The sequence below is a fragment of the Hyperoodon ampullatus genome (genome assembly GCF_949752795.1).
Source record: "Hyperoodon ampullatus genome assembly, chromosome: 6".
NCBI classification, from domain to species: domain Eukaryota; kingdom Metazoa; phylum Chordata; class Mammalia; order Artiodactyla; family Ziphiidae; genus Hyperoodon; species Hyperoodon ampullatus.
Window position 1 is genome coordinate 34,589,704 of NC_136919.1, and position 24,918 is coordinate 34,614,621.

General features: G+C 45.8%; 1 protein-coding gene across 2 annotated transcripts in view; it reads right to left on the bottom strand.

The window, feature by feature from the left end:
• Positions 1-17,709: 17,709 nt before the first annotated feature.
• The window catches only part of PTPN3 (protein tyrosine phosphatase non-receptor type 3), a gene marked incomplete at its 5' end in the record, with an annotated part of 70,928 nt that continues 63,719 nt past the window's right edge, over positions 17,710-24,918 (bottom strand). For both annotated transcript variants that reach the window (XM_079706177.1, XM_079706178.1), the window contains 4 exons: positions 17,710-17,870; positions 19,517-19,652; positions 20,129-20,274; positions 21,183-21,311. In XM_079706177.1, coding sequence (XP_079562303.1) covers positions 17,793-17,870; positions 19,517-19,652; positions 20,129-20,274; positions 21,183-21,311 — 489 coding nt within the window. In that variant the 3' untranslated portion in view covers positions 17,710-17,792. The remainder of the gene's footprint in view (positions 17,871-19,516; positions 19,653-20,128; positions 20,275-21,182; positions 21,312-24,918) is intronic.

Genomic DNA, 24,918 nt, shown 5'->3' on the forward strand with positions numbered 1-24,918 from the left:
GTTGTGGAGAAGGGGTGCTACTCTCCCTTGCATGGGCTTCTCATTGCCGTGGCCTCTCCCGTTGCGGAGCATAGGCTCTAGGTGTGCAGGCTTCAGTAGTTGTGGCACACAGGTTCACTAGTTGTGGCACACGGGCTTAGCTGCTCCGCAGCATGTGGGATCTTCCCAGACCAGGGCTCAAACCCGGGTCTTTTACATTGGCGGGCGGATTCCCAACCACTGCGCCACCAGGGAAACCCAGTATACTACTTTTTTTTTTTTAAGACTTTTAAAAAATTATTTTATTTATTTTTTGCCTGCGTTGGGTCTTCATTGCTGTGCACAGGCTTTCTCTAGTTGCGGCGAGTGGGGGCTACTGTTCGTTGTGGTATACAGGCTTCTCATTGCGGTGGCTTCTCTTGTTGCGGAGCACGGGCTCTAGGGCACGCGGGCTTCAGTAGTTGTAGCTCGCGGGCTCTAGAGCGCAGGCTCAGTAGTTGTGGCTCACGGGCTTTGTTGCTCCACTGCATGTGAGATCTTCCCGGACCGGGGCTCGAACCTGTGTCCCCTGCGTTGCAGGCGGATTCTTAACCACTGCACCACCAGGGAAGCCCCGATCCTACTTTTAATTATATCAATAATTAGTGTTTGCATCACTAGTTTGAACAACATAAGCATTGTTCACTGCAGAACCTATTAGAAAACTGTGATTACATGTTCTTTTTTTTTATATTGAAGTATAATTAACCTACAATTCTATGTTAGTTCTAGGTGGACACCATAGTGATTCAAATTTTCTATACATTACAACGTGATCACTACTAAAAAAACACTTTAAAAAAATGGCTTATGGGCTTCCCTGGTGGCACAGTGGTTAAGAATCCGCCTGTCAATGCAGGGGACACGGGTTCGAGCCCTGGTCCGGGAAGATCCTACATGCTGCAGAGCAACTAAGCCCTTGAGCCACAACTACTGAGCCCACGTACCACAACTACTGAAGCCCGTGCACCTAGAGCCCGTGCTCCGCAACAAGAGAGGCCACCGCAATGAGAAGCCCGGGCACCACAACGAAGAGTAGCCCCCATTCGCCGCAACTAGAGAAAGCCCGCGCACAGCAACGAAGACCCAATGCAGCCAAAAATAAATAAATAAACTATTTTTTTTTAATGGCTTATGATTTCTGTTCTCCAAGGTAAGGGGGAATAGAAAAGGGATAAAATATAGAAGAGTAGAAAGAAAATTTATTCATTTTTCTAACACTAAAACCAGGTCAGGTAACATTTGGGGATGTTTCCTCCCAGTCCCTTTTCAGTACAGAGTTGTTTGAGGTTTTCCACAGGGTTGTGTCTTTTGTTTTTGAAAATTGATTTTCCAGGAAGTTACTTAGGCCAGAAGCTTTCAGCTTCTTTCTCCCAGCCTCATCTTGAAGCTTCTAGGCCCCATTTCTCTCTTTGGATATCGGCATAATCATGGATTCATAGATATATCCCCCTCCACGAAGCAAGCATGCCACAACCTTGATCAGGCATAGCTCAAGGCAGGCGCTAATAGTATATTAAAGCTGAGGGTTCAGGGCTGGAGTTTTCATACCTGCCTGTGAGGGGAGTCCAGCCACTGGCTCTGTGCTCTCAGGGAGATGAAAATGAGTTACCTGCCTTAAAGAGGCGAGGAGTCACCAAGGCTGCCTCACCGTGGGAGCAGAATGAGAAAGCCTTACCTCCTGCCTCTGGGCAACATGCCGACGTGGAGTCTGAGTTCCCATCACTTGTATGGTATGAGGTTTCCAAGTGGATTCCAAGTGAACAAGTTAAAACTTGTCCAGAACTGGTAAAACTCGGGGGACCTCAGGTTCCATGAAGTTCCAGGATAGGGACACTTCCACAGTTAGGAGTCTGGGGTGCTCACAGAAACCCCATGAAGATGGGCTTGTGATCCATGTATAACCTATGTGAGGACATAAGCCCTAAGCAGTCAGCAGCTGCAACTAGCACAAGACTTTGCACCCCAAGAATTAAAGATAATAAAACAACCTGAAAGAAACTTTAAAACAAGCAGGTTTAAAATGTTTGAAGAGATAAAGAAAGGAAGGAACAGATACTTTAAGCCTAAAGCCAGAACAGAATAGTATGAGAAAAGAATACATGGGCTTAAAAAGTGTCTACATAGAAATTCTAGGAAAGATATAATAAAATTATTGAAGTAAAGGAGGCCCGGGCTTCCTTGGTGGCACAGTGGTTGAGGATCTGCCTGCCGATGCAGGGGACATGGGTTCGTGCCCCAGTCTGGGAAGATCCCACATGCCGCAGAGTGGCTGGGCCCGTGAGCCATGGCCACTGAGCCTGTGCGTCCGGAGCCTGTGCTCCACAACAGGAGAGGCCACAACAGTGAGAGGCCCGCGTACGGCAAAAAAAAAAAAAAAAAAAAAAAAGGAGGCCCGTGAATTCAGAGATGTCAGGGGGAAATGGGACTGTCCTTTTAAAGGATGTTTCTGTGAAAAACAGTTGTTAAACTTCCCTATGAACTAGGCACTGTTTCAGGGGTTTCAATTATATTAATTCATTCGATCTGCACAAGCTCATGCAGTAGGTCCCATTCTGGGGAGGCAGGGAATATTCTGATTGACCTGTGGATGGGCCATCCCCAAGGCAGTCAAGCATTAAAAATAAAATGTTATGTATAAAATAAATCACTTTACATGGATTATCTCATTTAGCCCTCATTTAATAATCTCATTAATCTTCACAGCAATCCCTCTAGGCAGGAGTTATTATCACCCTCTATTATGTGGTTTAGGAGACGAGCTTACAGCCATTAAGAAATTTCCCTAATGTTTACACAGTCATCAAGCAATGCAGTTGGGATTTAAATTGAGGCAATTTGAATCCACCATCCAAGCTCTTAACAATGATGCCAAGGAAAGAGTGGTTGTTCATTTCAATTCTAGTTTTATGCATTACTTAATGTTGAATAGGCAATACAATTCCTGATTCAAAATGTACCAAAGGGTCTATAGTAAAACATCTCTCTCCTACCTCTGTGCCCCCCTCAGAGGCATCCAGTGTTCCCAGTTTCTTGTGTAACTTCCAGACTTACTTTGTGCCTATAGGAGCAAGTGTCTATAGATACAGTTATAGACAAGTCTATCTATCTGTATACATGCATATTCATTTCTCCCTTTCTACGCAATTGGAAGTTTCCTCTATACCTTGTTGTTGTCTTGCTGTTTTCATTTAACACTTTATTTTGGAGTGCATTCTATATTAGTATAGAATAATAATAATACAATAATAGTATAGAATATTTACTATGATTAATATTATAGAACAATATACAAGTATAGAATAATAATAATGACAAAGCAATAAGGGGCTTCCTCATTCTTTTTTTAAAATAAATTTATTTATTTAATTTTGGCTGTGTTGGGCCTTCGTTGCTACACGTGGGCTTTCTCTAGTTGTGGTGCGCAAGCTTCTCACTGCGGTGGCTTGTCTTTGCGGCGGAGCCCGGGCTCCAGGCGCACGGGCTTCAGTAGTTGCAGCTTCCGGGCCCTAGAGCACAGGCTCAGTAGTTGTGGCACACGGGCTTAGTTGCTCTGCAGCAGGTGGGGTCTTCCTGGATCAGAGCTCGCACCCGTGTCCCCTGCATTGGCAGGCAGATTCTTAACCAGTGCACCACCAGGGAAGTCTTCCTCATTCTTGTTTATGACTGCAGAAGACTCCATTGTAAGTCTGTATTATAATTAACTTCACTAGACCTCTATGCTGGGCATTCAAGTTGTCTCCAATCTTTGGCCATTACAGTGCTGTTGTGAATAACTGAATATACATGAGGAATCTGTTCCTAAAGTTTGAATTACTAGGTCAAAGTAATGTGCATTTGTGAAGCTAGGTTGTGACTAGTTAAACCTGTGACTAGTTAAAAATCATGGGGACCTTATAAAAATTATTTTTTTCTGGTTATAAAAAATACATGGTAATTATGAAAAAAACTTAAATCACCCATAATTCATAAATCCAGAGATATTCACTGTTAACATGTTGGTACAATCTTCTGAGTCCCTTTTTATGTGTATGCACATACACATGTACATACCTTGGAGATCGCACTATTTATCTAGGTTTTTTTGAGTTTTTACATTGAACATTATATCATAACCATTTTTTATCTTATTTACATATTCTTTACAACTGGCATTTCATGATTGCATACTATTCCATTATAGGACCATAATTTACTTAACCCATATCCTTGATATTGGACATTTAGTTGTTTCCAATTTTTTCATATTTTAGGAAGCTCTGCAATGAATATTGCTGTATGTAAATCATTGTTTCCATCTGTCTGATTTCCTAGTCACTTTCTATTCTAATCATTAGAATCAATGACTAAAAGTAGTCTTTCCTAGTCATGTTTTATTCCAGTCATTAAGTCAATAGCTAGATATAGAAGTTAAGCTAAAGAATATCAACATTTTTAAAGTTCTTAATATATACTGTTAGTATGTACTTAATATATCCTGTCCTCCTGGTTGTACCCATTTATACTCCAACATCCTCATCTCACCACTTCCTTGGCAACATGGAGTTTTATCTTATAGGGAATTCAGCAAAAGGTGGCATCTGTTTCTTTGTTCTTATGATTATATATGTAATGCTTATTAATTATTATAAACAATTGGAAAAGAGCAAAACTTAGAACAACCCATAATCACAAAAATTTGACCTAATCACTATTAAAATGGTGTTGACTTTCTAGGCTTTTCTCTGTTCAAATATTTTCGATAAAATTGTCATTAAATATGCTTCAAAACCACAACTTTTATTTTTGCCAAGTTTAAGCTAACAATGGCATCTCTTATTTCAATTTGTCATATTTGTTACAAATATTTTTCTCAGTTTCTTTTTTTTAATTTATTTTATTTTTGGCTGTGTTGGGTCTTCGTTGATGCACGTGGGCTTTCTCTAGTTGCAGCAAGCAGGGGCTACTCTTCGTTGTGGTGCAGGGGCTTCTCATTGCAGTGCCTTCTCTTGTTGCGGAGCACGGGCTCTAGGCGTGTGGGCTTCAGTAGTTGTGGCATGTGGGCTCAGTAGTTGTGGCTCACTGGCTGAGGTGCTCCACAGCATGTGGGATCTTCCCGGACCAGGGCCCCAACCCATGTCCCCTGCATGGCAGGTAGGTTCTTAACCACTGCACCACCAGAGAAGCCCTCGCAGTTTCTTGACTACCTTTTTATTCTGTTTATGATATTCTGAATTTTTATGTGATCAGATCTAGAAATCGTTTTCTTCCATCTCCCCTATCCCCTCTAAAAACTTGTTGCCATGGGGATAAGGGTGATAGGGTATAAAGTAACATAGAAGAGGAACAGTGTTAGGGAGCACAGGATCCTAGTTGAGATCAGCCATGTAAAGAGTATTGGCCTGCATCCATTCAACAGGCATTATTGGTAACTGCTTATCACTATGTGTGTGTCCTTAGGGGCACAGAGATGAACCAAGCATGATTCTCTCTCCAGTAGGGAGATAAGATGAGCATGACCAGTGACTCGAGAGGCATCATATTCCAAGCCATCACAGGGGAGGAAACATGGCTCTAGTTCAGGAAGGGGCGGGCAAGGAAGGCTTCCTGGAGGAGAGGGCATTTGAGCTGGACCTGGATGACTGGGAAGGCATGTGGCATGTGGATATGAGGAAAAGAAAAGATAGAACTAACTGCAAGAATTACTAAGGGTAGAAGTTGTCACATTCCTGCCGGGTTGGTGTGGGGTGGGGGCAAGAAGACACCGTTGGGAGTCCTAGGCGAACAGTCCCTCCTCCTTAGAGTAGTGGGCAATTACAGGCCTTCTCGAGCTCGCAAAGGAAGAGATGTGTTAAAACAGGTCATCACCTGGGAATTCCCTGGTGGTCCAGTGGTTAAGACTTCGCCTTCCAATGCAGGAGGTGCAGGTTCGATCCCTGGTCGGGGAGCTAAGATCCCACATGCCTCATGGCCAAATAACCAAAACACATAAACAGCAGCAATATTGTAGCAGATTCAAAAAGACTTTAAAAAATGGTCCACATCAAAAAACATCTTAAAAACGAAAAAAAAAAAAACCAGGTCATCTTCTGAGGAAGGTTTGGAATTCCAAATTGACGTATCCATTTAATCCACATCATATCTGCAACATTAACCACTAGAATACTGTTCGAGAGTGACATCAATCAAAGTAGAAACAGATTGAAAGGTCTTTCTTGAAGACGGGTCCTTGACGTAATACAGTTTAAATTGGAATAAGATGAGGCAGGAATTGGTAACTTTTGGGACTCTGGAGGAGGCCTCTGGACACTCTCCAGGCGTTTATGCAATGAGGCCAGTGCTTTGGTCAGTGACAGGTTCATTATAGGGCCTGACCTAATTGTCAGGGCCCTTTCGCCTTTACTCAGAATAACTCTTTCTTTTTCTGGGGAGCTGTTCCCACTCTTGAGTCTAGTCGAGTTCTGTGGGGATGGGGCTGTGACTCACTGACCAACCCCAGGATCGCAGTGATTGGTCCAAGGGGCGAGCCCTTAACCTGAATCAGAATGCTCCCCTGAGAAGCCCTGAATGGGCATGGAGAGAACGCTCGCTCCTTTCTGGTTTTGGAGCTATGGGGATCGGCCATCAACCAGGCCATTTGAAGGCATCAAGATAATGAAGACTGAGAGAAGCAGAAACAAAAGGATTTAAGAATCCATTCCCTCCGCTGAGCTGCCCTACTTCCTGAAGTCTTCCTTCCCCGCTGACACTGCCCTAGTGTCCTGCCTAGGAGTCCTCCTTTTTGGTTTAAGCTAATTTGAGTTGGCTTCCTGTCACTTTCAATCAGAAGAGTCCTGTCTGACACAAGGCGGAGTTAAAGTCTGATTCTTACGTTTAATTTCACTGCAAAGTTCAATGTTTTTCATTTTTTCAGTATATGTGCATCAGTAGCAATATTCCAGCTTTTTAAAAATTATATAGTAATTTTTAGAGTAATGCATGTTCATTGCAGAGACTTAGACTATACTGATAAGCAAAAAGAAAAGGAAATCCAGCCACTACCCTATCCCTAGAGACAGCCACTCTTAACATATTGGGATTCCCCACCCCCTCTCTGACTTTTTGCTATCATCTGTGTATCTATTTATCTATGTATGTATCTATTTATCTTTGATCTGTTTTATCTGTCTCTTTGATCTGTCATCTATCTATCTATCTATCTATCTAAAACAGTAACAGCCAAGACAGCACTTACTATGCACCACAAATGGTCTAATTTTCCACATAATAACTCACTCTTCACAACAACCCTATGACATAGGTATTATTATCCCCAGTTTATAGATGAGAAAACTGAAGCTTAGAAAAGCACAGAAAGGTTAGAAAACACAGGTGAAACACAGAAAAGTTAGAAAACAACAGGCTTAGCTATCTAACCCCAGGACTTAAAACTGGCAAATGGTGAGGACCTGGGATTTGAATCTAGATTGTTTTGCTCCCCAATCTATATTCTTGGCCACCACAATATACTGACTTTATCTATAGTTAGAATCACACAGTAATACTATTCTGCATCCTGAGTTACTTACTTATCAAGATATCACAAGATCCTTTCTGTGTGTGGATATCTACATCGACTTTCAGAGCTACCCAGTATCCCATAACAAAAATGCACCAAACTTTATTGAGCCAGACTCAGACTGATGAGCATTGAGATTGTTTCCAAATGTTCACTATTATAAAAACATCTCACTGCAAGGACATATTTAAAACCTGTCTTGATATCATAAGACAAAACCTTTAAATTATTCCCTTAGGTCAGGTTCCCAGAAGTGGAGTTACTGGGTTGGTGGGTTTGCAAATGGTTTTATCGTTTTGACATCTGCAACCACCTACTTCTCAGAACAACTTAGGGGACTGATGACACTGTTTTTTAGTTTAGCTTGTTTTTTTTTTAACAATTAAAAAATTGAGGTGAAATTCACTTAACATAAAAGTCACCATCTCAAAGTGTGCAATTCAATGGTTTTTAATTTATTCACATTGTACAACCATCACCATTCTCTGATTTCAGAACATTTTCATTATCCCCCCAAAGAAACTCCGTACTCATTAGCAGTTACTCCTCATCCCCCTCCTTCCCAGCTCCTGGCAACTTCTGATGTACTTTCTGTCTCTATGAATTTGCCTTTTCTGGACAACACAAATTAATGCAATCCTACAGTATGTGACCTTTTGGGTCTGGTTTTGTTCACTTAGTGTGTTCTCAAGGTTCATCCATGTTGTAGCATGTATCAGAACTTTTTTCCTTTTTATGGCCAAATAACGTTCCCCTGTATGGCTAGACCACATTTTGTTTATTCATCTAACAGCTGATGGACAGTTGGGTGGTTTCCACCCTTAATCCTTTATGAAGAATCCTGTTATGAACTTCTTTATTTAGTTCTCGATGTTATGAAGAAAAGAGAGAGGAGAGCTTTTCCTGAGATGAGGCAGAAAGAAGATGATAAAAGAATTTGTGGGGGAGGGCTCGCCAATATATTTAAGTAGTAAAATATAGAAATAAAGGCGTTTGGAGGTGGAGGCATCTGTGGGGAAGGGATCAGCTCTCCCTGTGCTTTTGGACAATGCCTACATAAGCCAAAATTAGAATTCCTACAAGTTCTTTGTTATTGAGGACAACCCAGATTTAATACAAGAAACAAGGGACTGCTGAAGGACTCTAACTTTTTTTATTTTAGAATGTATTTTTCTAGGCATCTCTCAGTTGTTTTTGTTTCAGGTTTCTGAGTTTTTATGGTTAGTTTATAAATAGCATGCATACCTTTTGTTTAGAAACTTGACTTACTGGCCTTGATTACTATCAAGCCTGTTCTCATTTACACACCTCTGCCTTTGCCAGGTAGGTCTCTCACTGCAACCAAAACCATGCACCTGGTGTCTAAGGTGAAATCTAAGAGCTAAGTTCCTGGCCAGGGCCCTGAAGGTCACTCTGACCTCACACTCTGGACAGAGTCCAGACAGGTCTCCTCTGTGGGCAATGCCTTTACACATCACGTAGTTCTGTTGTATTTTTTCCTGGCTGTGTCATGCATATTTTAAAATATTTAATCTAATTTTTCTTCTCCCCTTTCTTTTTCCTGTACTGTTTTATAGGGTATGCTGATAGCTGTCATGTACAATTTAGTCCATATAGTATAGGAAATTGAGTTAGATCATGACCCAGGAGAAAAGGAATTGCTGCTGCTGTAATTGATAAATGTCCTGGTTGACCCCTCTTGGGGAAGGGTGAGCAGATTTTCAGTTGTATAAGGGATGGTCGTTCCATGTCAGGCAGGCACACTGTTACGTTTTAGAAGTATGGGAAGGGTATTAGAAGGCAGAAGGAGTGGATTATAGTGGACATTTGGTTTTGGTCATCCAGCTTCTAAATTTGGAAACACTTCTACCACACAAGGCAGAGATCCCCTCCTGCATCTCCCATTACAGACCCTGAAAATGCCACAAGTTTGCATTCCAGCCTCCCTTGCAGCTAGGGTTGGGCTCATAAGCTGGGTTCTGCCAGTGAGAAGCTTCTGTCTCAGGACTCAGAGATGACAGGCAGCAGGGACTGTGTGGGTTCATTCTTTGAGGGCGGCAGCTGCAGGGGCAGCTCATCCAGTGTCCAAAGCAGGATGGGGTTCAGTGGTGTTGTGGTGTCAGCAGTTCATGAAGTAGAGTCCACAGGGACCAGTTCCGAGATCTGATCTTGACATTGATACTGGCCATACCACTTTAGAGCACCACTTACCAGCCTTCCCCTTCCTGCCTGGGGTATTCCGTGTGTGTGTGTGTGTGTGTGTGTGTGTGTGTGTGTGTGTGTGTGTGTAGCAGGAAGTGGGCAGGGGAGAGACCTTTCCTCCCTTTATTCACAATTGTCTGTTTGGCATTAAATGATGGGATGGAAGTTAAAGCCTCTGAGGCATGAGGCTTATTTTCAGAAAATGTTCAGTCAGAACCTCAAGCTTGGCACTGGGTGGTAAATGAGCAGTTCTGAAAGACGACAGGAATGAGGGACCCATTTCTCAAAGTGCAAGTGAGAAGTGGATGGAGTTCCAGGTGGGGTAGAGTGTTTCAGCCTAGGCCAAAAACCCATCAAGCACTGAGGGGTTTTCTTTGGGGCTCCAGGGCAGGACAGATGACCGAATGGTTCCCTTGGTCAGTGCGAGGAAGCATGGTTGCAACTGCCGCTGGGCATAACTGGGCACAATATGGTTCATATCATCATCAATGGAGGAACAGAAATGCCAAAAATGTGAGGTTGCCCGGGAGCCACCTGGCTGAGGGGTGGGATGCATAACTCTGGAAATGCATTGGGGTGGGTACTGCTGATGGGGGCTGAAAGAGGGTATTCCCTTGCTCCTGCCCCATCCCACTACCCCACCCTCTCAGGAAGGAGAAGCGTTGTTCCCTCAGGCTGGAGGGGGCCAGGGTAATGCTGAACACTAGTAAAGAAAATCATGCATAACACCTCTGCTGAGACCACCGACCAGCAGAGGCTGACGTTCAGACCGAGGTTGGGATCTCTCCTTAGCCCCAGTGTGCTGCCCCCTTGTGGTCTGTCTTGCTTGTGGGGCTCTAGGGGAGAGTGAGGTCTCCGAGAGTTCAGGCAGGCAGAGGAGGGGTGGGGAAGTTCAGAACTTGGACCTCTGGTTACAGTTATGATCAAATATATGAATTCGCTGCTATGGACTGAATTGTGTCCTCCCCCAAATTCCTATGTTGAAGCTCTAACCCCCAATGTGATGGTATCAGGAGATGGGACCTTTGGAAGATATTTAGGTTTAGATAAGGTCATGAGGGGCCCCCAGGATGGGATTAGTGCCCTTATAAAAAGAAGAGGCATCAGGGCTCACTCTATCACATGAGGACACCGCAAGAAGGCGGCTGTTTGCAAGCCAGGAAGAGAACTCTCACCAGGAACTGAATCTGCGGGCACCTTGATCTTGGACTTCCTGGGATCCAGAATTGTGAGAAATAAATGTCTGCTGTTTAAGCCACCCAGTCGATGGTATTTTGTTACTGCAGCCTGAGGAGACTATGACAATTGCATATTCACTCCAGATGGGCTATTTTAATAACTGGATTTGATTACAGAAATCATTTGAATGGACTAACATTCAAACAAGAGTGGCACAGAAGACATCTACTGTGGCTGTTTGCAGTGCTCAGGACCCAGAAATGTCTACACCATTTTTAAGAATAAACTTTCACGTTCAGATATAGCTGCGTGAGACTCCTCTGACTGGTTTACATGTGTCTCTAATGTTAGACCTCTGACCCAAAGAACAATCTCTTCATCTTCCCCACGCCTAGTTCTCCTTGTTTGCAGCTCCCACACCCACCCAGTTGCCCAACCTGGAAACTGGCCCCATCCTTGGCTCCTCCCTTGGTACACCCACCAGTTATCAAGCCATACTCCTTCCTCTTAAATATGTCTGGACTACGACCACCTACCTTGTCTTCACTGCCACCATTCCTCCCCGGACCTCTGCCACTGTGTCCCAACAAGTCTTCTTTTCTGGCTCTTCCTCTGTTTCGGACAATGATGTTGGAAGCCCTGGGGTAGCCTAAGGAGAAATTCTGGTGGCTTCCTCAACCATGAGAGGAATCTAGAGGCATAGGGACTAACTAGCAAAGGGTACAAGGGTGGCCATAGAAGAAGAATGACCTGTATAATTTGGGGTTGGGGAATGGTGGGGATCTGGAGTTTCTAGAAAAGAGGTTAAGTTTGTTATCAATCTATTCTTATTCAAATGATTCATGTATGTAATGGATGAGTGCTGACCACGTTAGGAGCTGTCAGCGCTGTTCTTCAGGATGGTGGGTCAGTTTTGCTTAAGTGACATAATTGCACTTGTTCTTGTGTGCTGGGTCTTGAGCAGTGTTAATAACTCCTCATATGTCAGCCCTTCAGTAGATCTGAAGTCAAGGAATCTTTAGGGGAGGCTGTTAATTATGCCCTAATAATCATTTTCCTTTCTTCAATAATAAAACTCCTGAATTTTGGTTGGGTAGAGTGCCATCCAGAGTAAAGACTGCATTTCCTCACCCCTTTGCAGCTAGATGCACCCCTATGATCAAGTTCTGGCTAACTGTGTGTTAATCAAGTAGTCTATGGAACTTTCAGGAATTATCTTTAAAGGGAAGGGGCATTCTTTTTTTTTGGTCCCTTTTCCTCTTTTCTTCTGGCTGAAACATGGATGTGATGGCTGGAGCTGGATCAGCCATTCTGGACTATGAGGTGAAGGTGTACGTTGAAGATTGGAGGGGCGTAGGTCCCAATGATCATGGAGCCACTGTACCAGCTCTGGACTCCTGTGTTTATGTGAGAAATAAACTTGTACTTTGCTCCAACCACCTTTACTTTGGCTTTTGGATTCAGAATTTGATAACTGATAATGGGATGCTGCAAATAACATCTAAAACATAGTACTGGCTTAGTGGAATTGGTAGGCAGTGGATGTCAAGAATAGATATTGTCTTTTATATAATGGCTAAACATTTGATGAAATTGGATGGATCACATGCTGACAGAGGTCACGGCAATAGAGGAAATGGTGGGAGAGTGATAAAAGTGTGAATGTTGCTCCTTGTTGCTTTTCACAAAGTCATATAAAAGTGAGATGAACTGGGGCTAGAGCCAGACAGTCTGCAGCAGAGATGGAAGGCAATCCTGCTTTACCAAGGGAGGCACTGTCTCTAGCCTGTAATCAAAATTGATTAAAATCTTGAAGCATAGAAAATGCCAACAGCCTCTGTTCTCCAAACTGCAGCTATTAAGAGCAGTGGCCTTGAAGTGGCAGCCTTAGCAGGAGACAGGCTGGGGCAGCAAGCCATTTTCAAGACTTCTCTGCTAGAAAATGCAAACCAGTAGCTCCAAAGATCAGACTGTGGGTGTTGCCTTCCCACCCAAACTTCTTGGTCAGGTGGCCCCAAAGTCGCTACCTTCAAGTTGAGAAGCACAGCCAGAGCACAGAACACCGGTCTAGACCAGATCTTCGGCTGTGGGTACTTGGTGGAATTCTATTGGCAGAGAAACCACAACCCTGGGCACCCCCCAAACTGCCCCAGGAGTAATCAGGGCTACAAAAGCTCTGTAGCCCCACCTTGGATGTGGCGAGGGAGGTCAGTGGACAAGGAGTCCCTCCCAGAGTGGGACTGGGCTGTCAGGTGACCATCTAAGGGACTCGATGGCAGGCCAGAGGCGTCTTCATTATTCCTGCAGTGGGCTTGGGTAACCCCTTGCAGCAGTTTCCTGTTCTCTCCTCTTATGAATGAGTTTTCAATGGCTGTTTTCCTGTTTCTACTTCACGACTGTTTATGGGCTATGTTGGGAGAAAATAACTTGAGTGAGTTTATAGGTCATTAGACCACAAGAAGCCACCCAGAGCTGATGGAGAAGACCACAAATCACTCAAATGTGATTTTGGCTTTAGATCCATGCCATACCTGGCTGGGGTTTGAGTTGTCTACTTCAGGGACAACGTGAGACAAGAAAGGTGACACCAAAGGGTTGAGCTATGGCAGAGACCACTAATTGTCCCTCAAACCCATTCTTTCCTTGTTTCTCAGAAACAGAACTCCTGAATTTTTATTTTATTGTTTTAGAGTTTTTTTTTTTTTTGACCACACTATGTAGCTTGTGGGATCTTAGTTCCCCAACCAGTGATCGAATCCAGGCCCTCGGCAGTGAAAGCGTCGAGTCCTAAGCACTGGACCACCAGGGAATTCCCAGAACTCCTGAATTTTAGTTAGGCACATGGCTTCTTGGAATAAAAACTATCTTTCCCAGACTCCCTTGTGGTAGGTATGGCCCTGTAAGTTCGGATTGATGAGACGCACAACATTCACATGACACGCCCTAAGGGAAGGGTCTTGCTTTTCTCCTCCTCTCTCCTCCATTCTGCCTGCTAGAATGTGAACACGACTGGAGCTGCCATCGCGGACCTCAATGTACAAGCTGCATACTGGGAATGGCCAAGTAACAAGTCAGAAGGAACCTGAGACCCTAGGGATCATGCAGCCACCTGGCAGCCCTGCATAGGAGAGGGTAAAGAAACCTCTACTTTGTGTAAGCTACTGTTGTCATGACAGCTGAATCTAATTCTGATCTAGAACTTGCCACACAAGGTCAAGGCTGTCCATGGTCATCCTTCACCAAGGGAAGGTGGAGATGGCAGAGAGCACTCTCCTCCAAGAGAGTTAACATTTACTTAAAAAAAAAAGCAAACAAGATGAGAAAACATTTCCAGAAATCAAGACATCAGAATAAAAATGTCAACACACAATAACAGTGTTGCATAGCTTGAATGTTTTTATATTGATCAAATTGTTTTTCAGTAGAGTCACTGAAAGAACAGGTCAGAATGAAAAACACTTCAAATTTACAGACAAAATATTGCTAATCAATTAAGATACTTTTCAAAACTACATGACAACACAAAACCCTTGGTTGCTCCAGACGGAACGTGAGTTATAGAGATGCCGGGCAGCCCGGCCATCGGACTCCCTCCCTGCTTGGTTTCCCAGGCTGAGGTCAGAGTCTTTGCCAAGGTCTGAGGGACCAGCTCTTGGAGACAAGTTCCAGAAACATGATACATCTCTCTCCAGTAGCTTACTGGAGGTTTTGGTTTAGGATTAACCTTGACTCTCTGGAACAGACTCCCAGAATGGCAGATGTTGAAAAAAACCAGAGCTTGTCCCCTCGAGCCCAAACTCCCCCTTTTACTTAGAAGGAAAGTGAGGGCTGAGGGCGACACATTTTGTTTAAGTCTAATCTAGACCCACGTCCTGCCTCTGCCCACCCTTTCCCATTGACGCTGTCTCTTCGTTGCCTCTGGTTCTATGATAACTTCTACGAGGAACAAAAAACATCAACCAGCAACTTTGCAGCAACAGCATCTATGCTAATCTCAAAGCAAACTGAAGTATAAGTTACTGTGGTAGGAACTAAAGACCAGCCCAAGTTTGTGATCCAACCCTCCCCGCTCCTCCCCCAACCAAATTGAGTTGGATCTCTTTTTCTGGAAACTCAAAACACCTAGTGCAGGCTCTATGGAGTGACACCAGGAAGGATCTCCCATTTTATGTCTGCACATCGACGAGTCTAATTATATCTTCCGAGAGTGCCAGAACACAGCATGTAAATGTCTTCTCCATTCATACCCCAATTTCCCAGGCAAAATGTTTATCCTGATTTTGATGACGTTCTTCACTTAGGGCTAAAATGGGCTTCTTAGGTATAATTGCTTAAGTGTATAAGGTGATGAAGCAGGAATCTTGAACTCCACAAATTAATTGGTAGCATCTGTAGTATCTACTTGCACATTTTATTCCTTTCGATAACTCTCTTGTCTTGTTCTTCCCCAGGATTTCATGGATTTTGTTCCTGGTAACATCTGCTGAGTCTGAACTACTGGTCCGCACAGTGGCAGAAAAAGGCTGGTTGCAACCTTCGGTAAACTTTTTGGAAATTGATGTAAAATAATGGCAGCATTTCCTCAACCATATGAAACAATTTGTTTCTTAAAAAAATGATAAAACGTAATAAATCTCCAAACTCATTTAGACTTCACAAGCTTTTTACACACAGGGTGAGGATGCCTTTTTATCAAATGGTGATGATTTGCTCAATATCCTGATGGCATTTAAATTTACTTCAGCTTTCCCTCTTTTTTGGTGCCTGGCTGATCGAATGTTCTGAGTCCAGAAGTACTTGTATGATACTCCTTTGTGCCCTTGGTTCTCTTGAGAAGAAAAGCGATTTTCTCTTACAAAAACCCAGCTGATTCTACTTCTGTTTCATGGATTTGGGGGCTAGTCACTGATAAATTAACTTTTCAAAGTAATTCATCCAGAGCAGTGTCAGATTCCAGCTGATGAAAATTTTAATAGCATTATCTTATTCAATCCTCATATTCAACCCAAAGTCCTCAGTATTATTTATTTCTCCTGAGAAAATGGAGGTAAAGCTCATAAGTGACTAGGCCTAGGGCTAGCTGTTGAGTGGAATCAGAAACCAAATCCTGTACCCCTTAGCTCCAAACTGCTGCTACACTCTGCTAGCCTGGCATTACGCTGACAAGGATGGGGCTTCGGTGTCTCCTGTTGCACAGTATGGCTCATGACACGGCACAGCACCTTCCTCCACCCTGGTCATTTAACAGTAAAACATCGGTGGGGAAAAGATGTAAAGAAGGCGGTAAATATGCTCGGTCTGGAGACAACCTTTAGAAACCTGGCCCCTACAGTAAAGGTCTTTACCCAGTTTATGACCAGGAAACGACTCAACTAGTCCAGTTTGCTAAACATCAAAACGGCCTCATTTCAGTGCACTATAACATGAAACCATCCTTTTTCTATAAATCCCGTTAAGAAATTGGACACTTAGCTGTTTCTTCTGGATACATAAAACCACTATTTCAAAATACCACTTTAGAATGTTTACGTAATTTATTTTCCTTAAATAATAATTTGCTACAATCCTGTCACAAATTTTAAAAAAAATTAACATAGTATTAACAAAGGCAGAATTCTTTAGGACAATCAAAATCATGGTGTACTTAGAATAAATTAACATCAAATTGTGTTTATATTCAGATAGTCTGATCCTCTCCTTTGAAATGAAACGAAGACCATTGTAACTAAGAGTGAATGCACACATTTGTTCTTCTATACAGAGACTCATTCTTTATATAAACTCAACTGTAATTTGAATCAAGTTAGGAATCCCGAGAAACACTCACCCGTGGGAGCACACACAACACACAGACACACACACACCTCCACAGGCAACCCTCTAGAAGCTGGGTTTCCCATGGCTCAACGACTGTATCTTTTCTCAGAAGGGCCAAAGATTCTGAATATTTAGGTGATATCCCATCTCCCCTCAGGAAAATTGTAATGTTTCAAGTGTAATAGCTCGAAGTAGCAGCAATCCATGTCTTAGATTCAGTAGTGGATGATTCCAGTCCTGGGTGCTGAGTGTACAGCAAGAGGAAAGCAGAGGCAAGAGGCACCTGCTCCAAAAACGAACACGTGGGACAACACTGGGAGTCCTTGTTCTCAGAGTCTCAACTGAAAACTCACTCGAAACCTGCACTGCCCGGTTCAGGCACTGGTGTGAACCTGAGGAGGGTCACTAATGCAGGGAGAAGGCAGGGCATTTGGACACGATTCTCAGAAACATGAATATTGGAAATGGCAGGGAGATGGGACCAAGGAAGGGAGGGCAGAAAAGGCACCGCTTGCCCCTCGGCCTGACACCCCACCCCCTGCCGTTCAGTACATTCATGGGGTTTCTCATTAGCATCAGGGCAGGTGAACACTGACTGTTCCAGCTCCACCCAGACACAAGGAAAGCTCAGCCCTTAGTCCTATACACATATACACACAACTCATCCAAGCAACTCTGAACAGCCACACCATCTCATTTCTGGGAGGTCAACAGGGCTGCTGGCGTCCCCTCTCAATTGCCCAAGGATGGTTTACAGGAATATGGAGACGGAGGAGGGAGGCATTAGGACAGGCCCCAAACTGAGATCCCCTTCTGCTTATTTCTCTCCGGAGGAGGTGCAGGCCTAAATGATGCTATAACTGCATGCGTTATCTACACAGTTCCTATGTACACGATACCTTTTTCTTTTAATAGAAATTTAAAGTGCCTGGGTTCAAATATGCTCATTCCTTTCCCACAGCCTACAAATTCCTCTTGCTGCTTCCAGAGAGAAGGAGGACGCCCTTGGGAAAGAGGAATGAACGTCTTCACAGTCATCTTAACTGGGATCCAGCATTTGGACTAAGCCTTCTTCATAAACACGAAGAATCGCTTCACACACAAACTTGTACTGGCTCTGGAAAGGAACAGAAAGCTGTCAAGCTGGCCAGCAGCTCCACAAATGCTGCATCAGACCACAGACACAGTTATTCTTTCACCTCACTCATAAGCACCCTGAGCTCCAGCTCTGGCCGAGCCAGGCCCTGGGCTACATCAGGGACATGGTGTGGAGAAGACACACCTACCTGTGAGCTCACTACGTGATGAGGGCTGGGCACCGTGGCATGGAAACACGGCAGAGGGAGGGACCGGCAGTCTCGGGGAGTCAGGGAGGGACACAGGTTGCTGCAGGGTGGCCGTTCCAATGTACACACCAGTGTACGTTGAAATGAAAGGGTGGTCCGTTCAGAGGAGCATAGCCAGGGCTCACGCTCCCGGCCCAGGACAGCTGGTGGTAGTGGGGCTGGTAGGAAGGTGGCACGGGTGGGCTGGGACCTGGCTGCAGAAGGCCTTGCACTGAGATAAGGAGTCTGGATTTTGTCTTCCAAAGGAAAGCCACCAAAAGCTGCTCTACAGGGTAAGCTTCTTTATATTAACAAACACCTAAGAGACTTATTTGACTGATGTGTTCTGGGTGACAAGAAAGCATTCAGACTGAGCTGCACCAGCCAGGAAAACGTGCCCAGAAGATGCACTTTAAACATTCTTTAACTAGCAATGAGGTCTTCCATACCACAAAACAGGGCAGAGAACCTGATTTTTTTTTTTTCTTAACCAGGTTTCCTGGGTGCACATGAATTTAAAACAAGAGCTCACCGTCGTTAGAGAAATCTTATGAGCTTGGTCCATGAGTCCGTGAGGACACAGAGCTGAGGGCAAGTCCCACTCCCTTCTTTGCTAACTTCTCCTCATCCATTGTGGGGTATGGCCTTGGAGGCCATTCCTCCAGAAAGCCTTGACTTTCCAAAGTCAGCTTTTGATACTCTCCCTGAGTTCTTAGACTCCCTTTGGACTTCGCCCACTGCTGCTGAGATTTATAGTCAAGTGCTCCAGTTCTACTAGATATAAGCTCAGGTCTCTCCTGCTTGTGCAATTATCTGTTGAACGGATGAATGAATGAATATGGGATAGTCCTTATTTTGCAGATGGGGAAACTGAGGCTTAGAGAAAGGCTAAGGCACTATTCAAAGGTTGCCCAGTATGTGGGGGAGTGTGAATCATGAACTTTCCATGCCACCCCACTGCCCCTGTTGTAGCTCTGGGGGAAGCCACAATATTTCCTCTTGTGGACACGTGCAGTGCCAGGTACCCAGGCGTGACGTGGGAGAGAGCCCAGAAGAGGAGAGAGTAGGGCCATGTGAGACATCTGCTGAGCCAAAAGGCTCACCCAGGAACAGGTGGGTGGGGTGAAACCCTCAGGTGACCTTGCTTACTACTGATGGACAGACACATGATGGGTCAGTGGCTCGACAATGCAGAGTGCAACCGGGGCTGCTCCCTGGCCAAGCGGCTGGCAGGAAACAAACCGTGAGGCAGCAGAAGTGGAGGGTAGCGAGAGGCAGAGCTCGGATGGGGTGGGTGTTGGAACTGCTCAGCCCCTGACAAGCTCTGTGACCGTGGGCAAGTGACTCGGTCCCTTGGAGCCTTGGTCTCTCGACCTGCAAAAGCCCTTCGTGCAGGCCTGGCCATTGTTAGTATTTTTATTACTGGATTTCTACTCACTGACGTCTGCACCATCATGGCACGCTGGTCTCGCATTTTCCGAACAATATCCAGTGGGTAAACGGGCAGGTTCCTCTCGATCAGGCACATGGATGTTTCCATGGTGACCAACACACCGGTTCGACCTATCCCAGCACTGAGGGGAAAGGAGCAGAGACGGGATTTGCTCAGACAGCATTTCTGCACAGCCCAGCTCAGCTCCTTGCCAGTTCCCACATTTACTCAGAGGGAGCTTTCCTCCTCTGACCTTCAAAGAACACAAAACACACGCTCAAGGTGTGCTCTTGAACAGACTGGGGGCTTAAAAACCAACGGGAAGAAACCCACCTTTCTGTGCAAACTCCGCCCCCCATCTTATGCGCATCTACTGTGAGGTCAGTCAGCTGGGAACAGAGGGAAAGATGAGGGAGGGAGTTCGTTCTCCAGTTCTGCGCTGCAACCACAAGTCTGTCCAAATCTTTTGACATTGTGAAGAAAGAAAGCAAATAGAGCTTTGTAAAAAGCATATCTAGTCTTGTGGGATTTAGGTGGGCTTGATGCCTGCCAACTTTCTCCAGGCCTTTCCCAAGGAGTATGAGTATTAAAAAAAATAAAGCCAACAAGCCACAGTACCTGCAGTGGACTAGGACGGGTTCACCTTCCACTCTCAGGGACCTCACATAGTTTACAAATTCCAGAAAGTCCGAGGAGTCATCGGGAACGCCGTGGTCTGGCCATGCCACGTACTGGAGATGCGTCACGGTGTGCTCTTCTCCGGTCTGCGAAGAGACAGAGTGGCCTGGCTGAGTTACCTGGATGGTGGGCAGGTGGACAGGAGGACCCTGGCCCTGCTCTGGCCTCCAGCCAGGGAGCTCCTGTCTCAGGACACTCTTCTGCCACTGGGTACCACCCTGCCATGGCCACTGCCAACTCCTGCCCACCCGCCTTCCATACGCTCCCAAACACCCACTCTCGAGGGTTCCGCTGGGCCCACCTCCTGCCCTATGTCTCCTCCACCACTTCTGCCCACAGTGATCTCTTCCCATTTGCTCCTATGGTACTTATGATTAGGGCCACCCACATTGGCTCTTTTTTTTATGGTCAAAATACACATAACAAGAAGTTTACCATGTTAAACATTATGTGCAATTCTTTCCAGAACCTTTTCATCTCCCCAAACTGAAACACTGTGCCTGTTCAACACTAACTTCACTCCCCAGCCATGCAGCCCTGGCAACCACCATCCTCCTTTCCGTCTCTGCGAACTGACTTCTCCAGGTACCTCACATAAGAGAAGTCCCACAGTATTTGACCTTTTGGGTCTGGCTTCTTCCACTCAGCATAATGTCTTTGAGGTTCAACCATGCGGTAGCATGTGTCAGAACTTCCTTCTTTGTAAAGGGGGACTAGGATTCCACTGTATGAATACACCACATTCTGTTTATCCATTTATCTGTCAGTGGACACTTGGGCTGTTTCCACCTGTTTCCACCTGAAATATGCTGCTGTGGACACGGGTGCTGGCTCTTTTCCAGGCTGTCGGTACATCTACTGAAATGCCCACCAGGTGACAACACAGACTGACCTAGAAGTAGGGCGCTAACCGGGTCCACGGTGGATGCTGATTCAGCACCTGCCTCTAACCCGTGCCCTCTCCTGGACCACTCGCCGCCCACGCAATGCTCACCTCGGTGTTCGTGACCAGCATTTCCCGGAACACATAAGCGATGGTGCAGTCCTCTGACTGACAGCGGATGTGAAAGCTGCCGTGTTCCATGACCTCGGGAGGATAGGGCCAGTACTGGTGGCATTTGGTCTGCAAGGGAACCAGCGGGTAGGGGTTAGGTTCGGCTGTGCAGTGGTCCTCGTGGCGGTTAACTGGGCAGACGGGATGGATGTTTGGCCAGAGCCCTCTCACTCGCACCAGGTACTCAGAGCTGCTGGGAGAAGAGAGATGCAGGCGAGGCCACTCTTGTACTGTGTCTGTTTTCTGAGGGTGGGCGGGGAACCTCCCTTCCTCCTCTGGGGAGCTGGGGAGGGGTGGGGAGGTCAACCCGCCAGGGGCCAGGCCACAGCTCTCACTCCAGCTGGAGCTGGAATTTGAGCACACAGACTTTTCTTCTTCATCACCAGGGTCCAACTGCTGGAGAAACAGGAGAGCCTCCGACATGGGGCCTCGACTTAGGAGCAACCTCTACCTGACACCCCCATCCCTTGGCCCCTTCTCTGCTCTCAACACCCCTTTCTACCTCATCCCTCCTTCGGCGTCCACTCCTCACCCCCTTGAGGTGGAACTCCTCAAGGCATAGCCGCTAAGAGCACACATCTGGGAGCCAGACCGACGTCTGCTACGATCATTTTCTCCTCCACGGTGAGCCCTATGACCTTGAACCTGCTACTACTTAAGCTCTCTGATTTTCACATTCTTCACCTGAAAGACAGGCCAGCACCTGCTTCCCAGATGGTGACAGAGGCTGGAGAGGATGGTGTGCAGTGCCAGGCTCACTGCGGGGGGGCAGGTCAGCGGTGACGGTGGCCGATATCACCACTGCTGCCGCAGGCCCCACCAGTACTTTCGTATACGACTCCTATGGAGCTGACATGCGCCAGACAGCAGAGGAGGAAACCTGGGCTGAGCAGGATTAAGTGGGCTGCCCCAGGTCCAGGGCTGCTATGGCTCCCCACGGCCCCTCCCGTTTTCTCTTCCCCCTTCCAAATCCTGAAACCTGTTCCCTAGCAGTCTCACTCCTGCCTCTGGCCTCGAAGAGAAGCTCAGGGCCAAGCTGCCTATCCCATCACAGATCCATCAAGTCAAATTCTGACTCATTCAAAAAAAATTTTCTCTCCAAGCCTACAGCTACATCAACTTGGGTAAAAATTACATTTACTTACAGCTGAGAGGGGGTATAAACCAAAAGATGCACGTAATTTAAAAGAGCTTTTCTATTCTTATTTTCAAACATCACAGTGAATATGTGAAATTAAAGCATGCTGCTGAAAAGGCAGCGTTAAGAGTTTACTTGTAAACCTTAAACCTGGGTATTTTGGTTAGTGGCTGCTTCCCAGCTTCTCCAAGACACGAAGGACTGCTGTCCATAGAACCCGAGGCAGAGCCAACACCCAGCAGGCCTGCATCTGCTTCCTCATCTGTGGGGGTGTAGCTGTCTGTTGCAGGCTCCCAAGAGTCCTGCCCACAGGGCAGCTGATGGCAAGCTTCGCTCTGAAGTGACGAGCCCGTGCAGGGCTGAGCCACAAATACCTCTATTTCCAGAGACTCCCAGTGAATCTGACCAGAATTGGACTCTCTTTACTCCTTGATCAAATTTAGATTTTAGGTCTACTTGGACCTCTAAGCACTGGGGGTGTAGGGGACAGAACAAGAAGTTTGTGCACATCCTGGGTTTCCCTCCTGGTTGATAAGTTCCACTAACTTGCGATCCTGGGCAAGGTACTTCGCTTCTCTGAACCTCAGTTTTGGCCGTGCTGTGCGGCTGGCAGGATCTTAGTTCCCTGACCAGGGATCGAACCCAGACCCCCTGCAGTGGAAGCTCGGAGCCCTAACCACTGCACTGCCAGGGGATTCCCTAATGCCTATTATCTTTTGATCAGTATATGCTAAGCACTAAATGGTGCTTTTTACGGACATTATTTTATCTGGTTCTCCAAACAATCTTATGAGGTAGATACCGTCATGGTCTCTGTTTTGCATAAGAGTAAACTGAGGCTCAGAGAGTGAATCCACTGTGTCAGATCCTACATATAGGAAATGGAGCGTATATAGATGTAAAAAATAATTTTTCCCCTCAAAGAAACATTCTTGATGGGAGGGGAAGGAGAAGACCCTTTCAATAGAAAGACTATATACCTCTATACCTCTGTTTCCTCTTGGAGGAAACCCATGGACCTGAAGGGAGAACACAATGGAAAACGTTTTAGGTCGGAATGAAAAGCGGGAGAAATGAAAGCTATTCTGTGGCAGGAGCGCCCCACTGACCACTGGCCTCTGGGCAAGGCTCCCAGAACCTACAGACGTGAGCACAGCACAGAGCGGCGACGGGGACCCTGCCAGCTATACGCCTGTGGGGAGGCTCACTCCGCAAAATGCAGAATATGGGAGAAAGCAAACGGGACATGCCGAGAACTTCATCTCTCAGAAGTAGGGGACAGAGCTGCTGGCCTGGAGTGACTGACTCCTAATCAGGAGGAACTCAGGGGGGTGGCGAGGACCAGATAAGGGACCTCAGGATAAAGGGCTCAGGTCACCTGAGCGCTTGTAACAGGAGAGGGAGGAAACGCGTAGCCTGGATTTGAGAACAGGTTTCCAACCATTGACAAACAACAGAGGTAAGTTCCCAGGGCCAGAGATTACGAAGGGAATGCTCTGACTCGTGGGAGATGGGAATCTCTAACCCGATGGAACCAGCCGGAAGGGGTTCCATTAGGAAGAAAGGGCTGGGAAACCAACCAACCCACCAGGTTACATGGAGACCTTGGAGGAGCTCAGGTTCAGAGCGGACTCCAATCAGGACGAAACAGGAGGGGCAGGACCTACAAGGGCAGCCGGTGGAAGTGAGGTCTCCTGGATGGAAGAAAGGGCCTTTTCTCCTGAGCTGGAACAGGCAGAATGAGGGGAGGAAGGGACTGCCATCGGGGCAGATGTCTGTCACTAACCACACCTGCTGGCGCTCTCTTTTCTCCAAGGAGAACAATGACCTTGCAGCTGGGAAGGGCCGAGCCAACTTTGAAGGGGAAGGAGCAGCCCAACACAGGTGAACAGAGCTCCTGGCTGCCCCATGGGTTCATGTGTTGGCTCGTAGGAGTTGTAGCACCACTGAAAGACCTCATGAGCTCGGAGAGTAGCACCTCCATGGACAGTTTCTGAGAAAACCTGGAGTATCCAGGTTCTCCAAAGTCACAGAACAGGCAGGCAAACAGGGCACAGTTTCATATGGGGAGATTCTGGAGACAACAAGGCCGATGTCTTGTCATCTATAACATACCACAATGGCCCAGATCAAGGCCTGCAAAGTGTGGGATTTGGTAGGAGGCTAGGAGGAGATGGGGTCTGTATTAAACGGCATAGAACCACACAGTGGGAAAGTGGTTTTTTCCATGTATGCCGTAGAGAGTTTCTCAGTTGGAGTCTAGGATAGCTTTAACATTATCTCCCTAGTACTTTAACTCTCTTTTTAGGAGTCAGCACATGAGCATGTGGGCAAGCACGTCTTGGGTTCACAGCCTGGAAGGCAAGAAAATTTATTTAGACTTTAAACACATTGTCTTGTGGTTTTTGCATTTTTACACATACCTTCTTTATATGGCAAGTGATACTGGGCTTCCATTTAAGATATATCTTTCAAAGGAAATTTTTTAAAGCAAGAAAACGTGAGCCAATTTGAAGAAGAAGAATAAATAATACTACA